Below are 25176 nucleotides of genomic sequence, written 5' to 3' on the forward strand. Positions count from 1 at the left end.
ACACCAAAGTGATCCTTTGCTGGCATGTTTGTGAAATGTTTATCACTACCGAATCTGTATTTTTTTTCGCAATGCAGTTTTGCCCACCAAATTTGTTCCTAGCTGGTTTGGTTCATGTATAGTTTACATGCATGCATGCGTGTGTCAGTCACATCATTAATGTCATGTCTGTGTTCCCAGGCACAGTTAGCAATCATACTAGATGTGTATCATGTTCCTCAAGTGGGCCCGGGCATGGTTTAGCATACTGTTTCTGGGCATAGTTAAGTGTGCAGTACTCAGGCACGGTACAGCAAGATCACACTAGTCAAACAAACTGGACTTTGGGAATCAAATGTGCTTGGACACAGTATGGCTTGCTTAGTGTGAGTGGCTCTATGGGCTAAATCTCTGTGCCTGTGATCAGAAGATTGCTGATTCATGTCCCGGCCTTGGCACAACAGTCACATGTCTGTGTGCCCTCGAGCAAGCCCCTTAATTGCATACAGGCACCATACCCATCCCATACCTCAAAGAAAGACCTGTTGCAGTACAGTTCCAGCTCACTTCAATTTTCCACTGCAAAAGGTTTGGCTCAGTAAAGGCGTGACAGGGTTGGTCTCCAAGTATGACTGAAGTTCAGCAGCAATTATCTTCTCCAGAATGCTGGCCATGTGGTTGATATCTTGCTTTTAAAGATATACAGTACTGTATGTCAACTGTAGGATGTAGGGGGTTGGGTATACAGTACCCAGTGTACCAGAACATGCCCAAAGTGTGGGCACACCTATCCATATAAAGTTGTATTTGTACTATTTACATATTAGAATAATTATAAATATATCAAAACTATAACATAACATGTATGGAAATATGCATTGACAAAAACTATTAAATAAAAAGATTCCTTTGTTGTGGGGGGTGCAGCTCTGTGTGATGGGACTCAAAAGTTGCTGGTTCAAATCCCTGGGTTGACAGAGTGATTCCATCAATGAGCCAGTGAGCAAGGCTCTTAACCTTAATTGCTTCAGGGACTGACTGACTATACTGTCTTCTCTACACCAGTTCCATGAGGTGGCCTGGGATGGTTTTCCAGGTGTCTTGAAGGAGGTCCCACATTTATGCTGAGCACTTCCTGGCCATTTTTCCATCACTTTCTGGTCAAACTCCTCGAAGACCATTTTTACTGTATTTAGGTCAGGTGGCCTGGTCATGTGATGTGACACTAATACTCTTCTTTGTAGGCAGCTTTGCATACCTGTATATGTGTAATGTTTGATACTCTATTATTTGACAATATTTACTGAAAACTGTATGTTACGTGCGTGCAGGCAGGCGAGCGGGGTGAATAGAGCCGGGAATACGGATAAACGGGGTTTATTTACTGGACAGGAGGCACACCAGGCAGAATGAGCACTAAACATCACAATACAATGACAGATCTGACGCATACAGATTTAGACACGGACTAAATACACCAGACAGGCTGAACTGAACAAGCAACAGGTGATCACAATCAGGAATCAACACGAGGCAATTAGGGGGGCGTGGCACACACAAGGATCGTACGAGCCAGACGTGATACTGTAGTTCTAAAGAGGAATATCATTATGAGAAACATTCTTCTGTGTGACTCTTCTCAATTAAATTATTACACAGCATGTAATTAATCATGGATTTCACGTCAGAATGGCTCAGTTTCTAGTACATAAAATTCCTGTTATGGAGCACAACCAAGAAAGTTTTCAGTCTGTTGCACTTCAGGTGGATTTCTGTTATGACTTGGTACATTGTGACAATGGAAGGAATGAAATAGAAAAATGGAAATGGAATGAAAGGATGTAACTATGCACAACAGAACTTTTAGTAAAATAAAATGCTTATGGTTTTCAAGCTTCTCAAGTGGTTAATTGCTTGTATCACAGTTTCAGGTCATGTTAGTTCTGTAAGAAACAAAAACCTGATGATTGATGGATTATATCTGACTATATTTCAATGACTTCTGTTGTCATTTGTGCTCAGTATAACACAATTCCTGTTCTCATGCATCTTGCAGACCATATTACCAGATAAATGCAGCAGGTGGTGATTAACAGCAAAAAAATTAAAAGTAACAGAAAATAACACAGTAGTACAAAAATAAACATTTAGTATTTAAATGTTCATGTGAGTTTTTTTTTACCTTAATAATGGTCAAAAGTAATGGTTTTTCCCAATGTCAGTGTACCAGAACGTGCCACATGACCAGTGAGAAGGTGGTGACATGGGATAAAAGAATCTAACTCCAACATCTTGACATCTGTGGCCATAACAGAGAAAACTGCTGTGTCCCGGCTCAGTAAATACTATACCCCATTGTTTTATGACAAATATATGCTATTTTTTTTATGCCAGCAACACGTTTAAAAAAATTGGACAGGGGCAACAATAGACTGGAAAAGTTCTGTAATGCTAAAACAAACACCTGGTTGAATATCTCACAACTAATAAGGTTAATTGACAATAGGTCAGTAGGAGGATTGGGTATAAAATGAACCTCCCAGAGAGGTAGAGTCTCTGTGCAGTGAAGATGGGGAGAGGTTCACCATTCTGTGAAAGACTTCTTGGGCAAATAGTGCAACAATTTAAAAATATTGTTCCTCAATGTAATATTGCAAAGCATTTCGGAATATCATCATCTATGGTACATAATATTAGAAGAGAGAGAAATCTCTATACGCAAGGGAAAAGCCATGATCTTCAGGTTCTCAGGTGGCACTGCATTAAATACAGACACAATTCTGTAGTGGAAATCACTGCATGGGCTCAGGAACATTTCAAAAACCATTGTCTGTGAAGACATCATTCACAAATGCAGGATGGAACTCTACCATGCCATAAAGAAACCACATCTAAAACACAGCACATGCCATAAAGAAACCACAAACACTGCCGACTTCTCTGCACCCAAGCTCATTTAAGATGGACTGAGAACTCCTGTGGTCTGGCAAATCAAAATTTCAAATTCTTTTTGGAAATCATGGACGTCGTGTCCTCTGGGCTAGAGAGGAGAGGGACCATCCAGCTTGTTATCAATGGGCAGCTCAAAAACCAGCGTCCATGATGGTGTAGGGGTGCATTAGTGCCCATGGCTTGGGTAGCTCGCAGATCTGGGAAGGCACCATTAATGCTGAAGGATATATACAGATTTTGGAGCAACATATGCTGCCATACAGACAACATCTTTTTTAGAGAAAGCCTTGTATTTTCAGCAAGACAAAGCCAAACTGCATTCTGCGTGTATTACAACAGCATGACTCTGTAGAAGAGTCCAGATGCTAGACTGGCCTGCCTGCAGTCTAGACCTGTTACCCATTGAAAACATTTGGCACATCATGATACGAAAAATACAACAAGAGGGACCCTGAACTGTTGAAATCTTATATCAGGCAAGAATGGGACAACATTTCACTTTCAAAACTTCAGCAACTGGTCTCCTCAGTTCCCAAACATTTACAGATTGTTGTTAAAAGACGAGATGATGCAACACAGTGGTAAACATGCCCGTTTCTCAACTTTTTTGAAACATGTCACTGGTATCAAATTCAAATTGAGCATATATTTCTCATAAAACAAAAACAAAACATTCTCAGTTTCAACATTTGATATGTTGTCTTTGTTTTATTTTCAGCTAAATATGGGTTTATGTGATTTGTAAATCATTCTGTCTTAATTTACATGTTACACAGCATCCCGACTTTTTTGGAAACAGGATTGTAGTCTTTAAGTGGTGGGATGTGCCGTTCCGTTTGTGCTCTTTTTGGGAAAGTGCATATTGATTTCCTCACTTCTGAGAGGAATCTGGACGATCTGCAGGTATTTGTTTTGCCCTGTTGTGGAAGCCTTCTTAACATCCTAAGCGTAAGGTGCTGGTTCCTGAAGTGGCATTTCGATAATCTTTCGACCACTACCATACATGACAAACTCAAAAGTAGCAAAACCCGATACATGCTTCCTTCAAAGAAATCTAAAACTACTGCCACCTAGTCTAGTTTTAATGACCCGATTCTCACATTCTTTTTCCTGTACGATGTGCTGTGTTTTTGCAGATGGTAGGCATACACCATACTGTGGGACAGTTCCTCTAGCAGGAAATGATACAGCTGACTACCATTGGAGGAAAGCAGAAACAGGAATATTATGTACCAGATTTTAAAAAAATTGAAACTTGCAACATTATGTAAGCTGTTTCTGTGTGGGTGTTGTTATTGCTATAGATACAAACAAACTAAACATCATATGTGGAAATGAGGAGCAGTAGAAGATGCATCAGAAATTAGGCCCAGAAATACATACAGCTTAGTGTGATCTCATGTTAATGAACGTACATGGTCATTTTTCTGTATTCGGAATAGTAGTAGTTTTGAACTTTTAAACTGTCAGAAAGGTGTTCTGGATAGAGTTAATGTGAAAATTCATGTTAGAAATTATGCTTAAATTTTGCAATGGTAAATTTAAACTTTCAGGACTAGGTCTGGGTTAGAGAAGTTTTTTAATTTCTGTTTTAATAAAAGTTTTAGGAACAACCAACACTCAGCCATGAAGTAGCAGATTAATGTATGTAAAGTAACAGAGAGGGGTCGCCGAGTGCTGAAACGCATACTGTGTAAAAGTTGCCAGCGCTCTGTAGACTCAATCACTGAAGAGTTCCAAACTTCCTTTGGCATTAACCCCAACACTGTGCACCGGGAGCTTCATGGCCAAGGAGCTGTATGCGAGCCTCACATCGCCAAGCACAATACCAAGCGTCAGATAAAGTGGTGTAAAGCACACGATATTTGACTCTGAAGCAGTGGAAACGTGTTCTGTGGAATGATGAATCATGCTTCTCTATCTTACAGATTGCTAGGACAACGTTACCTGCCTGACTTTATTGTGCCAACTGTAAAGTTTTGTGGAGGAGGGATAATAGTATGGGGTTGTTTTTCAGGGGTTGGGCTTGGCCCCTTAGTTGCAGTGAAGGGAACTCTTAATGCTTCAATATGCCTAGACATTTTGGACAATTCTATGCTTTCAACTTTGTGGGAATAGTTTGGGGAAGGCCCTTTTCTGTTCCGGCATGACTGTGCCACAGTGCACAAAGCAAGGTCCATAAAGACATAGTTGGGTGAGTTTGGTATGTAAGAACTTGACTGGCCTTTCACAGAACCCTGACCTCAACCCCATTGAACACCTATGGGATGAACAAAGATTGTGAGTCTGGCATTCACATCCAACACCTGTGCCTGACCTCACAAATCCTCTTCTGGATGAATGGAGAAAAATGCCCACAGATATGCTCCATAATCTTGTAGAAAGCCTTCTTAGAAGAGTGGCAGCTGTTATAGTTGCAAAGGGGGGGGGGGCAATTCATATCAATGCTTATGAATTTAGAATGGGATGTTTGTAGGTGTAATGGCCAGGTATCCCAATACTTTTGTCCATATAGTGTATGTTTGTAAAATTGCAATTGTATGCACAATGTATTGATGATATTTTATGGTTCTGATATGATAGGGGTAGAATTTTTTAAATGAAAGACGGGTTAGGAGTAGGCCAAGAATTATGTAGTACATGTTGAAATGAGAATAAGGCGAGGTCTGACTACTGTTTGACTATAAAAGAGTTTCCGAAGAACAAAATTGTATCAGTTGCGTAATAATAGTCTGATAATCTGATCAGTATCCTGAGTAAATACATCTTCTATTGCTTATAGGTTTCTAAGAAGTATGCGTATATATTGTGTGTTTTCACATTCCAGTACACATCTGGGGTGCGTTTGTGTGTGGGAGGGGGAGAAAAAGGATGTCCTCCACATTCCACAGTTTGGATGATAGTAGACACATGTTTGAATAACACACAGTTGTTTAGTTGTGGTTAGCTGGTGTTTTATTGTGTTTGTCTGTCTCACATAAGTGTAAACTGTTTCTTAAGTTTATATGCTTTCATCCCTTTCTGCCCCAGCAATGGTTTTGCATCACCCTAACCATGGTTATACCAGCACAGCCTCAGTAGTCCGTTATATGCCTATACTCCATTCTCCACCTGTCTACCATTGATTCGTCTTCTTCTGCATCTTAGCTTTTCTCCCACTTTGCTGCAGTGTCCGCTTGGTTGTGTGCTAATCTTCACTTGTTGAGATCCAGGGTACTACATATCTTCTGTTTTGGCCATCCTCGCGGATGTTTCCCCAAGAGACTTCTTTACCACCATATTGTCCGCACTCTGAACCATGTGTCCGTACCATCTGAAACATGCTTCATGCATTTACTCCACAATTGGCATCACACTCATATGACTTTTGCTATCTGTGTTCACAACATGGTCCAGTCAGGTCAAACTGGTGGGGGTAATTCCTCATTACAGATCCTTGAGAAATAATCACACCAGTGTTGCAGAATAGCAGGTGTGTCACACAGAATCTGGCTCTTTACTCTTGATGGCTGATATATTTGGTTGACTGGCGGTGCGAGTTAGTGATACAATAGATCTTATTCATGCCTACAGGCGTACCCAGCTGGCAGTAGAGGTTTTCATAGTAATTGGCTTTAATTGGCTTTAATAGTGTCATAACCGAGTGAGCTCGGACCGGGGAAGCAGGAGAAGGAGATGAAGGCTTGGGTAAAAAGGGATTTAATGGGGAGATGGAGAGGTATACAGTACAAGGCAGGAACACTACACAGACTGCAATCACAGGACTTCAGATGTTAAACTGATTGTTATAACAATGCAATGACAGGACTAGGGAAACATACTCTGGTGTGGACTTAAATACACGGAACTGATGAAAACAACTCGAAACAACTGGTAGTAAACATGGGGAATCCACACGAGGTTAACGAGGGGGGCGTGGCACACAGGAGGATCAGATGAGCAGGGTGTGACAAATAGTAATTGGCCTCCTGGACTTTGTCGTCCCATCATCATATTTGTTTGTCCATGAAATTCCAGCTTGTTTTGTCCTTCCCAGGACCTCCACAGCTGCAGTGTGCATCTGGCTGGCTATATCATTCAAGAGGTCCTCTCCCAGGCAGGTGGCAGGGTTGGGGCCATTCCGGAATGCATTGATCAATTCCAGTCCAAATCAGAAAATGGAACTGGAGCTGGGATTGGAAAAAAAACTACAGGGAACAGAATTGGAGTTGAATTTGAATTTCAGGGAGATTTAAGTTCCAACTCCAGTTCCATTTCCTGATTTGGACTGGAATTGATCAATGCATTCCGGAATGGCCCCAACCCTGGCAGGTGGCATCCACGCTCATGTTGGAAAGGGCCCCCACCATTTGGATCTTGCACCCAGGAGTTTCCACCACTCAATATATTCAGTCCCCGTCCTCTGTGTTCTTGTTTCATGCCTGAAGTTGAGCTGGAGATGATGCTGGGGGCCTATGTTATCGGATGGGATCACTTTGGCATCAACTACCAGCTATTAGTCACATATTCGCAGCAGCCAATAATCAATCTGTGTTCAGTGTCCAGCACAGGTGTAGATGGCCAGGTGCAAGGTTCTCTTTCTGAAGAAGGTGTTGACATACTGTTTGTTTGAGGCGCTATTGTTTCAAGTGGTTAAAAAAATTGCCTGTGTTGCAACGTGTTGGACAAATGGTATCTTTGCTAAGTCTCCAAATTGCAGTAGATTGTTCCATGTTTCACAAATACAAATCATTTCTATGCAATCAAAGCAGAACCTTTTTGGAGCTCTTCCTCATCAGCCATGCTGCACACCATATCCAACCCATCTATAGATCTTGTGTTGTTTACCATGTGAAGATGTGCAATATTTTTAACAGTCTAATGGTATATAAAGTTTTTTTAGCCAACTTAGCTAACTGGTTAAAAAGGATTAGTTCAAAATCTAGTCACTAAATTGAGATCTGCCGAGTCAGATAATTGACAAAAAAGTGAGGTATACAGAGAGCTCTGAGATTTTATACAAGCTGAAACTGATTTGTTTCTCGTGGTCTGTATTTGAAGCCTCTGAACACGAAGGTGTCATGTGATAGGCGATTGTGAGTTTGCCTGTTTACTATTATTATAAATTCATTGGAAGCTCAGCTTAGCCGCACTTATGTTTAGTCGTCTCCCCGACAGCACATATTTATAATGTGCTATTTTCCTTATTTGTAGACTAAAGTAGATATAAATGTAGTGCTGTATTGCGATTCTTGCATTAGCTCTGAAATGTACATCGTGGACACCACTGTAACCGGTTACAATACAATATCGCCATATCGACCACCACTTTTTTATGTTGTTCCAAAATTTTCCTTTCTTGTCTGCTAAGCAGCCAGTTTCATGAAATGATGCTGAGTGGCTGGCTTGGTGTTGATCTTGACAGGCATGAGGTAATCAGATACTCGGTGCACCTCTACAAGATTGTCCCTTAGTTTCTCACTGACCACCACCAAGATGCTTTTGCGATTTTCCTTTTGAATGCAATAGATGACCTTGTGCCCTTCACCAGTGTCCCTCAATGTGGCACCTGTCCATTTTATTTCTTGTCAATGTTCATTGTGGTGAGTCAAAATTTTTGGACTCTCTTCTTTAGCCCACCCTGCTCACATCCTTCCCACATAGCTTCAGGCAGGGGTAACACATGTTGTCTTCGGAGAACACCCCAAAAAGTAGAGTTTTGATTTAATGAACCTGCAGTATCAATGCAACAAAAAATACTCCAGTGATTGTGTTGGCTCACCTGTTACTGAAGAACCCCACCCTTGAGAAAAGTCCGGGGTTGGACGTGGTGGTCGGATTTTGCCAGCCCATGACTGACTAATGTTACCCACTTTTAAAAAAATCCCTAGCCCAGGATCTTAAAAAGAAATTTTTAACTAGAAATTTTTTAATTGGTTTCCTTTAAGGTTTGGGAATGTTCTACAAGTTATAATAAAAAAAACTGCTTGCGTGTGCTATGCTAGGAAAATGGGTGGTTCACTCTTACTCAACTCCTATTACAGTTCTATGCTTCTTGTCCATATACTGTATCAGTACTGACCTTGCGTTTCTGTGCTCATGGTTATCTTTATAACTGCCATTCCACTGCTCTACGTAACATATTTTAAATAACTCAATTTAACTGTTTTGTTTAGAGATCTTCAGAAAGAAAAAAGGAAATTTTGTGAAGCATTGGGGAAGAATAATGAAAGGCCCTACAAGATCCCTTTACTGTAAAGGATGTTCCAGTAAAGTCAGAGAAAGATTAGTTCTCAAAGAAATTATCATTCTGATGGTGCAAGTGTTTTCTGTAGCCATGCAGGACTTATCCAGACCTGAACCAGAGCTCTCCTGTCCTTCTCTCTAGGGCTCCATGAAGCTATAACGGATTGTGATTTACTAGGCAGTAGTGAAGAGAGTAGCAGTCTTTAAGTTTTTCTACAATTCAAAAGTGCTGCCATTGGTACTGTTTTTATACTTCTTTTCTCTTTTCTTGAATAAAAAGTTTAATTCTAGATTCAGACAAATATTTGCAGTCTTGGAAATTAGATGTTGCACCATCAGACTACCACATAAATCAAGATGGGAATGTCGGGAGGTCTTCTGTATTATACATACCACTTTATATACAAGATGGTGTTAATAACAACTCTCACAAAACACTTTCAGCCAGTTCTCCCAGTAAGGCCTTTTAAATACTGAGGACTGGAAACCTTTCAAAAGTCTCACCCCATTTATTTGATTATCCAAAATATATAATTACACCGGAATAGCTATATATAATTTGCCTGTATTATTTATACTTAAACAATTCCTGAATTTATTTTCTTTGAGAAAATGAGGACATTGTTAATCTGCATGATTTACAAACTCACCAGTCACGTTTTGCTTGTTAATTATGGTATTATCTGTAATTTAGTACTGGTTACTCTTCATAACTTATGAAGCAATATTTGAAGTGAACCATAGTGATATTTATTCTCGCCCCATCCATATATAAGTGCAGTATATAGTGAGACAAATCAAAGTTCCTCCAGAGCCCCCGTGCAGCATACATACATGAGAGGCTGTATATTGACTGCACAAGACTTGATAAGTGCAGCAATGCAATAAATACACATAATGTAGATGCATGACTATCACAGATATTGCTGTATAAAATAAAGATGTAGCTGCTTACCAAGATCTGTGTAATTGGGTTTTAAAGGCATAGGATTGCAATTTGCAGTGGAATATTATCATTGGTGAATGTTTACTTGTGTACCTGATCACAGACATCACTTAATTTTTTTGTGTAATGTGTAAATTTGCGATAACAAATGCAACAGTATCAGGGATATTTTATAAAGGTAAATGAGAACTACAATTGTCTGGAATTATATTGAAAACTCACAAGTGTATATTTATGCATAAAAACAATGACTGTGGCCAACTCCAGGTGGTCTGTTGTTGTCTAGACTCCCTTCAAGGCATCAGGTTTGTATTATGTATTATGAACTACTCACTTTAGCATGTGAGGAGCACCATATAGAGGCATGTTGTTGTGGTGTTTAAAAGAGAGAACAGAAGGAGTTTTTTTGGGCTGGCATGGTTGCTAATGGCAACTAGCCTTCCTCTGCCAGAATAAATCCACTTCTAGCCAGTCCAAACTGAATCATTAGATTTTGCAGAAACAACTTGAGTTGAGCCAGGGACTGTTCCATTCTAACATTCCCAAGTCCCAGCAGAGTGCAGACTTTTTATGGGGTAAATCATCTTTGAAGGGCGAAAATATTGCAAGTATTTCCTGCCTGGTCTGCTTGAAATCAGTCATGCAGTTTGGTATTAAACTGGGTCTTCTGTTGCAGACACCTTAGACAGCTTCAGTGTTGATATTTGCAGGTCACTTTGATTCCCAGCACATTTCACCATATAATCTAATGTGAAGTATATTCTAATAATAGTAATATTTGGGTTGACCCCACTTGTTTGCTGAAATCCTAGCCATAATGTGTTTATCTATTTTTGTCTATTTATCTTATTTCAGTAGATTGTATTTCACATAACAAAAATACATTTTTCCCCCCATATAATTTGTGGTTTGGTTCCAGTACAAGACCAAATAAAAAATAGTGGAATATAATAGCATTGTTTTTTGCATAAAAAATGACCAATTTGGGCAAAACTACTCAAATTGAAAGACTGAACTAACAGAACCACAATGGAACACTGGAATGGTACTCTCACTTTTTACATGGGTCTATGGGTCACAACTTATAGACACTAATAATGTAGAATAATACTATATAATAATGGATGGATGGATAATTATACTAATAAAAACAATGCTGCTTCCCAGCATCACAAGAAGTTAAACTGTGGCCCTTTCTCTTCTACCTCCTTACACCTTACAGTTATAAACCAGACAAATTAGTGAAAAAGTACGCACATTTTTGTTTTTATGGTACATTTGTTTTATTGGTAGTGTAGAATTTATTCATAGTCATAATCATCATAATCTATCTTATAAAATTGAGTGTCAAAACACAAAGTATCAGAATAAAAGTACAGACAAGAAAATCAATTGTCTCCGCTGCATCTGTATACAGTGTGTCCACTACAGGGGCAGACTGGCCACAAAAAACAGCCCGGAAGGGTCTGTGAGGGGGGCGGAGACGGTGAACTGGTATATTTTGCCAATGGAAATCAAGCGGTTAGCTATGCATTATATATAGTCTGTCTATCCACTGTACGTATGTGATAAATATTTACACATGCAATTGAGCTTATTAGCCGGTCCAGCCTGGTACAACACGAAGAGATTCTCCGAACTTTAAGATGTAGAAACTACTTTCAGTCTGTATCTCAACCAGATCCAAGGTTGAGGAACCATATGCTAGGATACTTTGTTTATTGATTTAATATCCACACTTCCCACATGTGGGATCGTGACACAAGAAACATTCTGCAGCCTACAGCGTATCAGCCTTTTGATCCAAACAAAAGCTGTGGAACTGCTGAGTCCATGGACATTTTAGTACACACTTCCATCGGACAATATTTGTATAAAATAAATTTTATTTTTCCAAACGAAACTATGAAAAAGTCAACTATGTAAATTGAATAAGTCTTCCAATAAAATTAAGAATATCCCAAAAACAGTTGGTCAAAGTGAAATAAAGTGGACTAGTGTTAAAAAAAATGTGTATAGCCATGGTCCCCCTTTCCAACCAAATTGGATTTGTTGAAATTCTACCTGTTTCCTTCAGTTGCTTATTTGTTACCTGTTGCCTCATCAAATATAGGTTCTGGAAATGTTCATTGTAGCCACTAGGGTCACTTCTTCTAACTAATCCTCTGATCTGAATGAATTCCCCTGGATAGCTGCATTATCGTCAACAAGACCATACCCAAACCCTCCAAATTATGCCTTTATCAATAATGTATCCAGTATACACACCAGATCAGTGTATGTTATTATGTGCTTTCTGGTCTAAACTGAAAACTGGAGTTAATCTGAATAGTTGACCCAGGAATAGAAGGTTACCTATATTCATGTTCTAAATAAATTCTCTAAGCGGTCTAACATTACTTTCCAACTTGAACAAGGCGTTCATACTGTATATTTGTGTAAGTCTTGTCACACATGGAAATGCTCCAACAGCAGCTGACAGCAATCGTTGCTTAACCTTTGTCCTGAATGAAGTGAAAATTAACTGAACTGGCATAACATATGTTTTTATTCTACGTTAGATTCCCCAGTCTGCAGTCAAAGTACCCGTCACTGAGTGGCTTTGAGAACAGAAATATTGCTGTGTTTGATGAGGTATTCATATGAACCTAACAGTTCACAAGCAAAGGTTGCTAATGTTGGCCTCAGATTCTGAAATTCTGATGGTCTCAGGCTTGTAAATAATCTCTCTCCCTGCCCTTTGTCCTAGTTGAAGGTTAGGGAACACAGTCCAGCAGACTTTGGGCACAAAAGGGTATACTTGGCCAATGAGACAAAGAAGCAATGCTGCCAGGAGTAAAGGACATTGAGATTGTTACGGTGTTCTGTGTTTGCTTATGTCTAACATGATAATCGCCATTTACATGCAGCAAGACAGTTTCAGTTTTTAATTAGGTGATTATTTGTTAAAAAATTCTCACACAGGTAGTGTGTTTGTTATTGATAAATATCTGGTGTATCTTTATGTGGAAATGTGGTATGTTTTCTGATAGTTAGGAGCAGTTTTTTTTCCCCCTAAGTAGACTTTGTATCTCTGTTGAAATAATTGCACAACAGGATATGTTTCTTACATGTTCATTTGTTCAGTGCAGTTTTGCCATGCATACATACACATGTTAAAGGCTATTTTTTTCTGAAGAGTATTGTTGAAGCTTGTATCAGTGGTGTTTAGTGAACCTTAATTATGGTGAAAATGTCAGGTGGAATATTTATAGAATCAGCTTCTATTAAGTTTGTTTAATCTGCATCTCAGTGCTGTTATGCAGTGTGGTGAGTGTTTTGAGGTATACAGAATATTTTGTTGGCATAAAAAATACCACTTGCTCTGTCTTCTGCCCTTACTCTAAAATCACCTATTCCTGCCTCATATTACAGTAATGTTCAATATTAAACAGAAAAAAATCACAAAATGGTTTGTATAGTGGCCAGGGAAATGAGTTTTCTTAAGTTTCAGATGTGCTCTGAAATGACACTCCATTTAGCAAGCCAGCACCTTCCACATACTATCAGAGAAGAGAAGGGTAGCTCATTCTCAGCCTCTCAGCTGTGTGTCTTGTATTAGAAGTGCTGGAAGGTTCTAAGCCTTTTCTGTTTTGTCTGCAGGTGACATACCTTGGAAAAGTAACCATCACAGGGACGCAATTTCTGTCAGGGTGCACCGAGTCTGCTGTCATTGGTTTGTGGGAGCGCAGGGCACTGGTTCAAGATGATGTTCTCAATGCCAATGCTATTCTGGAGATTCGGCCATTCCAGGTGAGACTACACCACTTGGATAGCCATGGTGAAGCCACTGTAGCCATGGACACCTACCAGGTAGCACGAATTGCTTATTGCACAGCTGACCACAACGTTAACCCCAACATTTTTGCTTGGATCTACCGTGAGATCAATGACGACCTCACCTTCCAGATGGACTGCCATGCAGTAGAGTGTGAGGGGAAGCTAGAGGCCAAGAAGCTAGCACATGCTATGATGGAGGCCTTCCGTAAGACCTTCCAGAGCATGCGGAGCGATGGGCGCATTCACAAGAGCAGCTCCTCTGACGAATTCCCAGAAGACTTCACACCTGAGGATGGCTGAGCTGGGAATGCATGGGATGACAATGCATGGGAATTGGAGTTCTTTCTGGACCCACACAGAACCGACACAGAACAACAGCATCCAGCCGAAACTGAACAATAATATCTAACGAATACAGAAAAGTCATACACATCCACAAAGACCAATACTATAAAGTCAAAACAGAACAACAATTTGCAGCTCAGAAAGGTAACGAATCATCCCAGAAGAATCATTACCATTCAGCTAAAAAAACCTTTACCCTCCTGAGACTCAAGGAAAAAAGTGTCCTTCAGTTTTAGGTTATTTGTTTTTGGGGGAAATAAGACATCTTACAATTTAGATTTTTTCAAATTTATTTTTATTTTTAATTTCACAGCATGTCCTCTTTGGTGTACAACAGGAATATATACGTTTCCTTACATCAGTGAAAAGATAGATGCAAAACAATATGTCCACTACAATGGACATAAATGAATGGGTGGGGTCTCAGGAGGTTATAGTAGAAAATAATAAAGAATAAAACCATCTATGACACTTTTTTGTGGTTTTTTGCGCACCTTAAGGTTTGCGTGATCTAACTCCATTAGATTTATTAACAGCCCTGGATTAAAGCCCTGGATCTTTGACAAAAATGGGTCATATTTCCTAAAGTCCAAAACTCTATTACAGTACATCTCTCCCTCTTTTTCGTGACTATAAATAGTATAGAGTATATGCGATTTGTGTCGGTTTATTGGTGTGAATTTCAATAACATTTCTCCTGAATTTTCTCCTGCGCAGGCTATCAGCAGCTTAGAAAAGAGGTTCTGAAGCAGGTAATCTTGACTTGCTTCTAATTTCTTGTGAGATAAACCAAAAGTTAACACGATCTCGGCTGGATCCTACCTATATATTTTGTCATTTGATTCACATTGGGCTGGCTCCTAGCACCCTACTCCAACTATCTGCAGCTCCAGATGCAATAACCTGTCTTCACAGAGCACTGTTCAAGAACCCAGTGACAGACACACTGACACATAGCATTATACAGTGTTATCCAGATGTTGTGAAAACATGACATATTGTTTGCAGTGGCTTGGCTCAGAAATAAAGTTAAAACACAGATGGTCCAGGATGGAGAAATAGCCATGCTATGTGCTCTGATGCTTTGGAGTTTTATGTGGAGAGCAATTATTCTTTAGACTACATTACTGTTTTAATCGATGTAAAAATGTGGAAGCCAACCATCAAAGGGCTGGACCACAGGTTAAGGGAAAGGCCTGCTTCTGGCAGAAACGTGTTGAACATGAAATCACTTGGGCCAGTTTTCTGCAGGATGCATGACTGTCATCATTTGTGCTGCCAGCTCAGTACACCAGCTAGATTTCTTCTTGGATCTGGTTTTTGGTTTTATGTATTTTAATAGTTGAAAAATGGAAAATGTATAGTTATAAAAAAGCTGCCTCAAGGACGCTTTTTGTTATAATGCAGACTGTCCCCAACTTAGAACCTATGTGACTTAGAACGACTGGCACATATTACCATTGCTTGAAATTATGTAAGTGCATGTGGCTCAGTGGGCTAAGCCTGTGTGCCTGTAGACAGACGATCGCCAGTTTGAACCCAGCCTCGGCACGTCTGTGGGTCCTTGAGCAAGGCTCTTAACCCCCAGCTCTCTAGGCACTGCAACAGGTGGCTGCTCTTCGTGGCCAGTTTACTCTACAAAGAGCAAGTTGGGGGAGGCGTAAAGAGAATTTCCCTATGGGGATCAATAATGTGTCAGTTGTTCTTATATAAAAATACATTTCAGACGGCTGTACACCAGTAGTGCTAGGTTACCTAGTGAGTGTGGCCTGCCCTACAATAGTTGCTAGTAGTTGACCCTCCAAGCTTTATACGCATCTCCCAGTCTCATTCTGGCACCTAAAAGTCAGTAAAATGATCCTATCCTGATCCTATATGACTTGTCTGTCGGGGTAGAACCCAGTCGTAAGTTGGGGACAGTCTGTATTTTCCAGTTGTGTCTTTGGCAGTATTTGGTCTGAATTGAACACCATGTAGGAATGGTAACATTTGTATGTTGATGCAATTTTAATGAAAAAAACTCTGTGTACCCATATTCTGTGAATGAATTTTAACAAAGAAGGTCCTGGTCAGTATATATTTCTAAAGTTCTTTGCTAAGCTAATGTAAATAGAAATATTAATGTGTGTTTCCAAATATTACAGCATAAATGTTTATAGTTATTTTAAATGAACAAGAAACAACAGTGTTTAATACCCAACTGTGAATATTTAGAAAATCCTGTAGTGCTGGATGTTTAAGCCATGTCAAATCATAGCTGTACGTGGGAGTGAAGGTGTACAGAAGTGTTTATGAAATAATGGATAACTGTGTTCCGTTTTCAGTGCCTGGATTAGCTTTAAATGATTCATTGTGTCACCTTATGTGTTTTATATGCAGTATTTGCAAAGATAAAAAAATCAATTTATAAAGTTCAGTCATGTTTGTTGTGTGTGTAATTTTTAAATTTTATTTATTTATGTTTATTATTTGGTTGTCTTGAATACTGCACAATCCTGAATCTCATTAAGTTTGTAATGGTTCTTTCTTGGATGTACTATTTAATATATTGGTACAAAAAATATATTTTATATTGTGAAAATAATACCATATTTTAAAAATACTTTGTCTCAACAGATCAGTAATATTCAGAACTGTTGACAGTTCAATGCTCCTGTATAGATTATGTAAAAAGTGTCCTTTTTATATGAAAGTGGCTTCTTAAGAACAGAATAAATTATCGTGAGATTCATTTCTCCTAGAAAATAAAGGTTACTACAAACTATACATGAAACCTACTATTTAGACTTACAATTCTTATATTTTTTCTTGAAAAAATCTCACCAAAAGTTAAGTTGGATCTAAAAAAAGATTTATAGAGGGCCTTTCACAAACTAAGTATCTTAAGACATCCTTAGATCATAAAGAAAATCTGTAACTGTTCCTTTATCTAACCTCCAGCATTAGGGTTAGGTTTAGGGAAACAAGCTGTCCTTAATGTACATGAGACTACCTAGTAATCAACTGGTATCCTGTCCAGAATGTAATGCTACATGATATCTTTGTTTAGGTTTGGACTCCAGGATCACAGGTGCTCTAAACCGTGTTTAAGTGTGAAATATCTAAGATTTTGTTCCCAGTTGGAAATTCTTTGGAAACACACATACAATCATTAATTGCCAGGGAATCAAGTCCAGTCACTTGCATGACAGGAGGGCTTATTGACCACTTTATTAATGAGGAGAGTCAGTAAACAAAAATTTGATTGCGCAGAAAAAGCTTACGTCGGAGAGGCAGGAGAATAAATATTGTTCACTTTTGTGCTGAGATCCTGTATTTGATGCAATTCTGGAAGTATACACTATCAGCACTGTCCTTGTCCTCCCTGTTCAGAGGTCATCCAAAACCCATTCACATACCACATAGTATGCGATTGTTGTTCTTTCAGGTGGCTCTACATAAGTGGCAGCTATTGACGTAGCCCTCCCTCCCCCCCCCCCCCCCGGTATATTTTCAGACTTAATTATATATTAGTCATGGCTGTAAATATTACAGTAAATATTCAAATATCAATTACACTGTGGTCATAAACATTTTCCATTGGTTTCTAATTTCAATCCAATGCAGCCCTATTGAGCTGACACTTAGAAGGTAAAGCTGACAAAAATTAAGTTTTTAACAAGTGCACACTTTTCTGAGATGCAGTCATGCTGGTTGACCCTGCGCTGTGACCCCCAAGCTTGTTTTCACCTGTATATATGTCTGTGTATCTCATGGAGAGCAAGATGAGATAGGCGAAATGACACTTTCCCCACGGGGATCAATAAAGTCTCACTATTATTTCGTATTATATTGTATCATACTCTATTCTATTCTATTCTGTTCTACAGAAATACAAGTAAAATCAATGGAGTGGGCGCACACATGTAATATACGAGACTCAAATCCCCACATTTGCCAAAAGATTTGGGCACAGATTTTCCTTTTGCACAGTACATATACAAGATTAATTACAACCAACAAAAATAGTTTTTAATTTTTGGCAAATTCACTTAGAGTATACCAATTCTGTGTCCAAAAACAACAAACTAACAAGGAATATTAATGAAAAAGCTAATTTATCTTGCCTGATGGCTGAACTCGTAAAATGGTTAAACGTGCCTCAATCATCTTTGGGTCGAGAAAATGCAAGAGCACATGTCATTGGAAAGACTAGAAGAAGCATGTTTCACTGGGTGGGTTTAAAAACAGGTCATATTCCTTAACTAACTAATCAACTACTAAATATGCACATGGCGATGAGAAACACATGAAGTATTGCAGCTCAGTGAGGCAGAAAGCATTTTGCTTCATCGATATTCCTTTTTGCACAGTACTTTGTCAGATATGTTTTGAACAGCCTCACTTTTTTGGTTTCACAAAGAAATGCTCAATGTGATTGTACATTGGCATTAAAATAATACTTAATGTAACATGAATGTTTCTTTTGTCTCTTCTTCTTTGGTGAAGCTCTGCTTCTTGTAGTGCATGCTCCTTACCTCTGCTTGACCTCTTGTCTTAAAGAAACCATCATTTTCCATGGTCATCTGTACCAGGAGACATACAGCAGATTAGGCTGCCCCAAAACTGGGGGTCCTGGTCTCAGAAGAAAAAAATCTCAACACATACACTCATACAGAGGAATCATTGCATCAAGATTGAATTATATAATACTTTATTTGTCAAAACAATTGAAAATATTCACCTTTGGTGTATGAAGAAGTAAACCTTTCCAATACAGTATTTCCCAGCATGTAATATGCATGCTGCTAAAAAGAGCTACAGCGTAAATAGACACTGGGCTAGGGCCATTTCAGTTTGCAATCATCTTGTAAAAAATGAGCCGTGCATCAAAAAAAAAATTTCAATGGTAGAAGAGTGCCTTTGTTGGCTAGGTATATTACCGTAACTTTTTAATTTTTATTAAAGCCAGAATGTGGCTGCATTATGTTTTGTGTGGGATAATACTCCTAGGTCCCCCCATAGCATTGCAAAGTAATGTTCTCCAGATCACGGTGTAAACACTAAGTGCATAGATAAACAGGACAATTGCAGAAAAAAACATGTGTTAATAACATTGACACAAAATGCCAAAGTAAACAATGATGGAATGTTTAAATGGCAATGGTGTAAGCAGCAGAGCACATAAGTGGTATCTAGGAGTAAGTAATAAATAAATATCAAAGATAAATAATGTGATAATTGTGCAAATGGCAAGAAAGTGATAAAGTTGAGGAATGGTATCATTTAAGTCTGAGGACAGATTGAGGTTGAACTGCAGAATTGAATTGTGGTGAGTGTAACATTTCTGAGAGCTTGAATGAGCAACATGAATGAAAGTCAGAATGGATTGTTAGAGCCAAAGAAGGCAGCCAGGGCCAGTCAATCCTACAGGCAACATAGGTGGCTCACCTAGCGAGCCACATTGGCTAGGACCCATACTGGAGGCTGCAATATGTCTGAAAAGGGAAGGACAGTGGGTAAAGCACACCGGGTTAAAAGTAAAAAAGAAGTGAGACTGAATGAAGAGGTTGTAGGACATTTAGAAGGTTAATGGCTTTTCCACAGCAAAGAATTTTTCAGAGAGTCCCCTTAGCATCCATCAAAATGCTACAGAGAGTTCATTTCCACAAGTTGGGCTGTCATGTACCTTGGCCACATGGAAAAAATAGATAATTATAAAAACAGATTATACTTGATTGCTCCTCTCAAAGTGTTTAGCTTGGAGGAGTGACATAGTGATGCAGTGGTTAGCACTGTTGCCTCACACCTCTGGGACCTGGATTCAGGTCTCCACCAAAGTTCCATGTGTGTGGAGTTTGCATGTTCTCCCTTTGTCATCGTGAGGTTTCCTCCAGATACTCCAGTTTCCCTCCATAGTCCAAAAACATGCTGAGGATTATGCTTGTGATCCTGAATAGGATGAGCAGTTCTGAAAATAGATGGATGGATTTTAGCTTTGACTTATCAGTTGATCACAAGAATTAAAAGGCACAACTAAACTCCAGCCACATTTTGGTGTACTGATCTCAGCTTTCCAGTTTACAGTAACACATAACTTCCTGTCCTACTAATGATCAGGAGAGATTCTGAGCAAGGTGTGATAAAACTCCCAGCTTTAATAAACATCCGGGACTTGCTGTTCTGCGGGAAGGGAAACGGCAGGAAATGCCAGAAATGTCCATCCACAAAAAACAAGTCTGAGAATGCAGCACAGAGCATATGTTGCTTTGGGATGGAATACTACTTATTCCCATCTCCATTGTCCTCCACTGGTAGAGATGTGAGGCAGCAGGACAGTGTCAGACGGTCTTCAGATGAAGGTAAACGTGGTGCTTCTTGCACAACCCCAAACCAGAAAGCTGGGACAGTATGGAAAATGCAAAATGCAAAAAAAAACAAAAAACCACAGTGATTCTGAAATTGACTTTTATTTCATTGCAAATATTATGAACCCAAGATATTTCATGTTTTGTGTAGTCAATCTTATATAATTTGTTAATATACATCCATTCCTGCATTTCAGGCCCGCAACACATTCCAAAAAAGTTAGGACAGTAAAGCATTCACCACTTTATGATGTTGCCATTTCTTCTCCCAAAACTTAAAAGACATTGTGGCACTAAGGATACCAAACGATGAAACGTTTCAGGTGTTATTTTGTTCCATTCTTCATGCAAACATGTTTTAAGGTGTGCAAAAGTACAGCAGTGTTTCACCTATGATTATATTAGGGGACACCCCCACACTTGAGGGTCAAGTTAATTTTATTTAATTTTATTTTCTATATAGCACCAGATCACAACAGAAGTCATTTAAGGTTACCTTTCCAATAGAACAGGTACAGTATATACATTGTCCTTTTATTAAACAAACTAAACAGCCTTATGTTATTTATCTTATTTACACAACAGCTTGTCATTTTTGTCTCTACGCGGTCGCGCATTTACAATTCTCCTCTGCTCTCTGTATTGGGCATGGCGGAGTTCCGCCCCCATGTGCGTGCACAGACACGTGAGCACCCTCCCACCAGCGGACAGAGAGCGCGCGTCGGAAAATATGTCACATCAACCACCTGAACAGCAGGCAAAAATATCTGCGTTTTTTTGACTACTCTCATTAAAAGAACCACATGAATACCATGAATCCTGTCAGTGTCCATCTGCCCCCCCGCCCAAAGCTGTAAACCTAGGGGAAACACTGTACAGGGTCATCATTGTCGCATTTTCCATTTTAAAATTCTCTATCCTTTTCTGCATTAATGGTACCATCACAGAAGTACAAATTACTTTTGCCAAAGGCACCGACCCAACCCCAGACCATGACAGGCCCTGGCTTTTGGATTTGTTGCTGACAATGGACTGGATGGTCCTTTTCGTCTTTGGTCTGGAGCACACGGCATCCATTTCTTCCAAAAAAGTTCTAGAATACTGATTCGTCTGACCACATTACGCGTTTCCACTGTGTGATAGTCCATCTCAGATACCTCAGAGCCCAGAGAAGTCGACGCCACATACGGACAAGATTAATTTAAGGCTTATTTTTTGCACAGTGAAGTTTTAAGTGGCATTTGTGAAAGTAACTCCAAATTGTAGTGCTTGACAAAGGTTTGCCAAAGTAGTCCCTTGCCCATGTGGTGATATCAGTTATTGATGAATGACGGTTCTTGATACAGTGCCGTCTGAGGGATCGAAGATCATGGATACCAAGCTTAGGCTTTTGCCCCCCTGCCTCTTACACACTGATATTCCTCCAGATTCCTTGAATTGTATAATGATAGTATGCAATGTAGAGGCAGAAATATGCAAATCCTTTCCAACCTTTCTTTGAGGATTGTTTTTTAAGCATTTCAATAATTTTCTTTCACATTTGTTCACAAACTGTAGATCCTCTGCCAATCTTTGCTCCTCCAGGACTCCTTTCGTGGATAGTGCTTTTGAATCACCTGTTGACAGCACCTGTTTGAAATCACATCACTATTTAATTTTTTTTTACCTCATTACTAGCCATAAATGGCTCCCGTAACTTTTTTTGGAATATGCTGCAGGCCTGAAATGCAGGAATGGAGGAATTCATTCAATTCAATTCATTTTTACTGTATATAGCGCCTTTCACATCAGAGTTGTCCCAAAGTGCTTTACAGGGTTGTGTTGTGATACATGAAACAGAAGTTGAGGGAGATACAGGGGTAATGGGGAAAAAAGGAAGGTAAGACATTGAATAAAGAAGCCAGAAGACAACGGAGGAGAGGAACCAAAAACTCCCAAGTAGGGAGAAAAAAAACCTCTGGGGGGTCCAAGGTCAAATGGCTGCCCAACCCCCCTGGGCATACTAACATTACTGAAAACAGAAAAGAGTGGATATGCTTGCTAAAAGGGAGGTATATGCTTGGATTAAGAATGAAGTCAAAGTCCATTGATGAGTCCATTATCTATGTTGGCCTCTGAGAAGTGGCCAGGGTCTTTTCTCCACGTTGGGCTGTGTCGGGTGGCACTGAAGGCTGCACCCACGATGATATAGTTCATATGGCCCATTTGCGATGTCACCCCTCCATGGGACTGAACCAGGACTCCAGCTCAGATGGTGCCCACCCCCGGCACCACCCGGACATGTGGGAAGGCAGAGAGCATGGATGGTCAGAACATTCGTTGACACATAAACGGGCAAGCATAGTAGATAAAAATGACATGTACAGCAGCACCAGCAGCCATAGTTATGGTGGTAGGTTGCAGGTAAGCTGAACTGAAGTAATGGGACAATTCGAGCTGCTGCATTTTGAATACGCTGCAAGGTATTTAGTGTGCAGTGTGTGCTCCTAGATAGAGCATTGCGTAAGAAGCACGCCTTCGATACTGCATTTACATGTAATTTAAATGAGAGGCTTGTATCTAAGATGACACCTAGGTTACGGGCTGAACTGCTGATGGAGCTCAGCCCGTAACTTAGGTGTCATCTTAGATACAAGTTCAGCCCTTTGGAGTGAAGTGCGGAGATTATACTATTCCTATCTGCAGACTTGCCTCCAAACAACAGAACCTCGGTTTTCTGAGCATTTAGTGACAAGAAGTTTTCTGCCATCCAGATTTTAACCTCGTTAAAGCAATTAGCTAAGGTAACAATAGGTGTGGTGTCGTTAGGTGTAATTGAAATGTACAGTATATTTGGGTGTCGTTGGCATAGGAGTGATAGTTAACATTATGTTTTCTCATTATGTTTCCTAATGGCAGCACATTGTCAGGATTTCGGGCAGAAGATACGGAGAAAGACCGGCGACCTTGGATAGCCCGTGTAGCGTGGATGGTAACCCAGATGCGGAGTTTACGCAAAGAGGTAGGATAACCACATGATTATTCTAAGAACGCTCTTTAAATAAAGAGTAGAGATTCCCACCGGAATCTGCGTGGGTACCATCCATGCTACACGGCTATCCGCTGAAGCCAGTCTTTTCTCGTCTTTCAGCCCGAAATCCTGACAGGCTGCGGGTGCCAGAGCCGGACTGGAGGCAATTGAGGCAGGAGGAACAACTGCCAGATCTCATCTGGCTGTGTGCTCTGATTATGCCATGTCTATAAATGCCTCGATCTGCTTAATCTCTACTAACGTGCTAATGCGCATGCTAATGCTCCAATGCGCAAATCCTGTCCTCCAACTTTACAAAAACTAAACACTTCTGGCACACTATACTATCAGGAGTGTCGGAAGGACGGTCTACACTGTACATGTAGGCGGGATTTTTATGGTGACAAGTAAGGGTTAACAGGAAACACCTGTGAGGCGGAAGTATGGACGATATAAAATGCCGGCGAATGAGTGAGCGGGGAGGCCTCTCTATGCTCGGTGGTGCTTGGAATCTACGCTGCAGCTGCCATATGCGAAGGCGTGTATCTCGGGGAGATTATCGTGTTGTTGGGATATAAGGCGAGTACTGGTGGGGTGCGGCGGGTTGGGAAGTTAGCGACGCAGGTCCACGTTCAGTGGCAGCGGCGTGGACTCCAGGCGCCACGGGAAAGGTTTGTGGTTCCTTCTAGAAGCCGGGGTATTATTTATGTTGTGGGTTTTTTTTTGTTTTTGGGGGGTTGTGATGTCATCCCCTGACTAGTTCATTTAAATAATATTGTTGTTTGATATGAATTGATTTCTTTTTTTTGTGTATTCGTTTATTTAGGAGGAACCTCATGTTAATCTGTATTCCTGACCCCTTGTCACGGATGTGTGAGCTGCCCAGGCCCTTTTATTGTACAAGTGTGAACTATAGCAGTGTGTTTTAGCTAATTGTGAAAAGTGTTTCAGAGATTGCTGTGTTTAGATCATTGTGTGGGGGTTGTGGTGTTGCCTGGCACTCCACTTACTTATTGGGGCAGGGACATTGAACTGTGGAATCCTGGTAATAAATTCTTATTTCTATACGTCTGTTGTGAGCTGTTTCTTATACCTGCTGCCCAGTTTAGCCAAGTTACAAACGTGCATAATTGTGAAAAGTTATTCCCTATTACGTACATACCACAGGAGCTACAGAGCACAGGCGTAGAAAACATGGCCCTTACCTTTTTGATTTAAACGGAGATCGTGGGTCGGTGCTTGCGAAGTTGATTAATCCGTCAGGGTTTGGAAATTATCGGAAGACTATTAAGCTTGCGAAGTTTTTTTCCGATGACTTAATTCTAGTTATTATTTAGGTGATAGCTATAGTTTTAAAGTTTGTGCCCTTCTGGCAAGTCGTTTTAATATTTAATCACTAGACTGGATATGTATTGCAGATATCTCTAATTCAATTATTCCTAATCAAAAAGAGCATTTCAGATATCAACAATGACATTCTTCCTATCCACAATTCTCATTTCAGATATTCACATCGTCATTCTTCCTAGGAGAAATTATGTCACTTTTGCCAT

The 25176-nt window shown here is 39.9% G+C and overlaps 1 protein-coding gene across 6 annotated transcripts in view; it reads left to right on the plus strand.

The window, feature by feature from the left end:
• Positions 1 to 24690, plus strand: part of pid1 (phosphotyrosine interaction domain containing 1) — a 55726-nt gene extending 31036 nt beyond the window's left edge. For 4 of the 6 annotated variants that reach the window (XM_072701581.1, XM_023792152.2, XM_023792150.2 and 1 more), the window contains one exon: positions 13745 to 17508. In XM_072701581.1, the coding sequence (XP_072557682.1) occupies positions 13745 to 14221 (477 nt within the window). In that variant the 3' untranslated portion in view covers positions 14222 to 17508. Of the gene's footprint in view, positions 1 to 13744; positions 17509 to 23511; positions 23615 to 23743 lie in introns of those variants that run through there. The other 2 variants (XM_023792153.2, XM_072701582.1) reach the window with 2 other exon arrangements.
• Positions 24691 to 25176: the final 486 nt, after the last annotated feature.

The sequence above is a fragment of the Paramormyrops kingsleyae genome, chromosome 17 (assembly GCF_048594095.1).
Source record: "Paramormyrops kingsleyae isolate MSU_618 chromosome 17, PKINGS_0.4, whole genome shotgun sequence".
Lineage (NCBI taxonomy): Eukaryota > Metazoa > Chordata > Actinopteri > Osteoglossiformes > Mormyridae > Paramormyrops > Paramormyrops kingsleyae.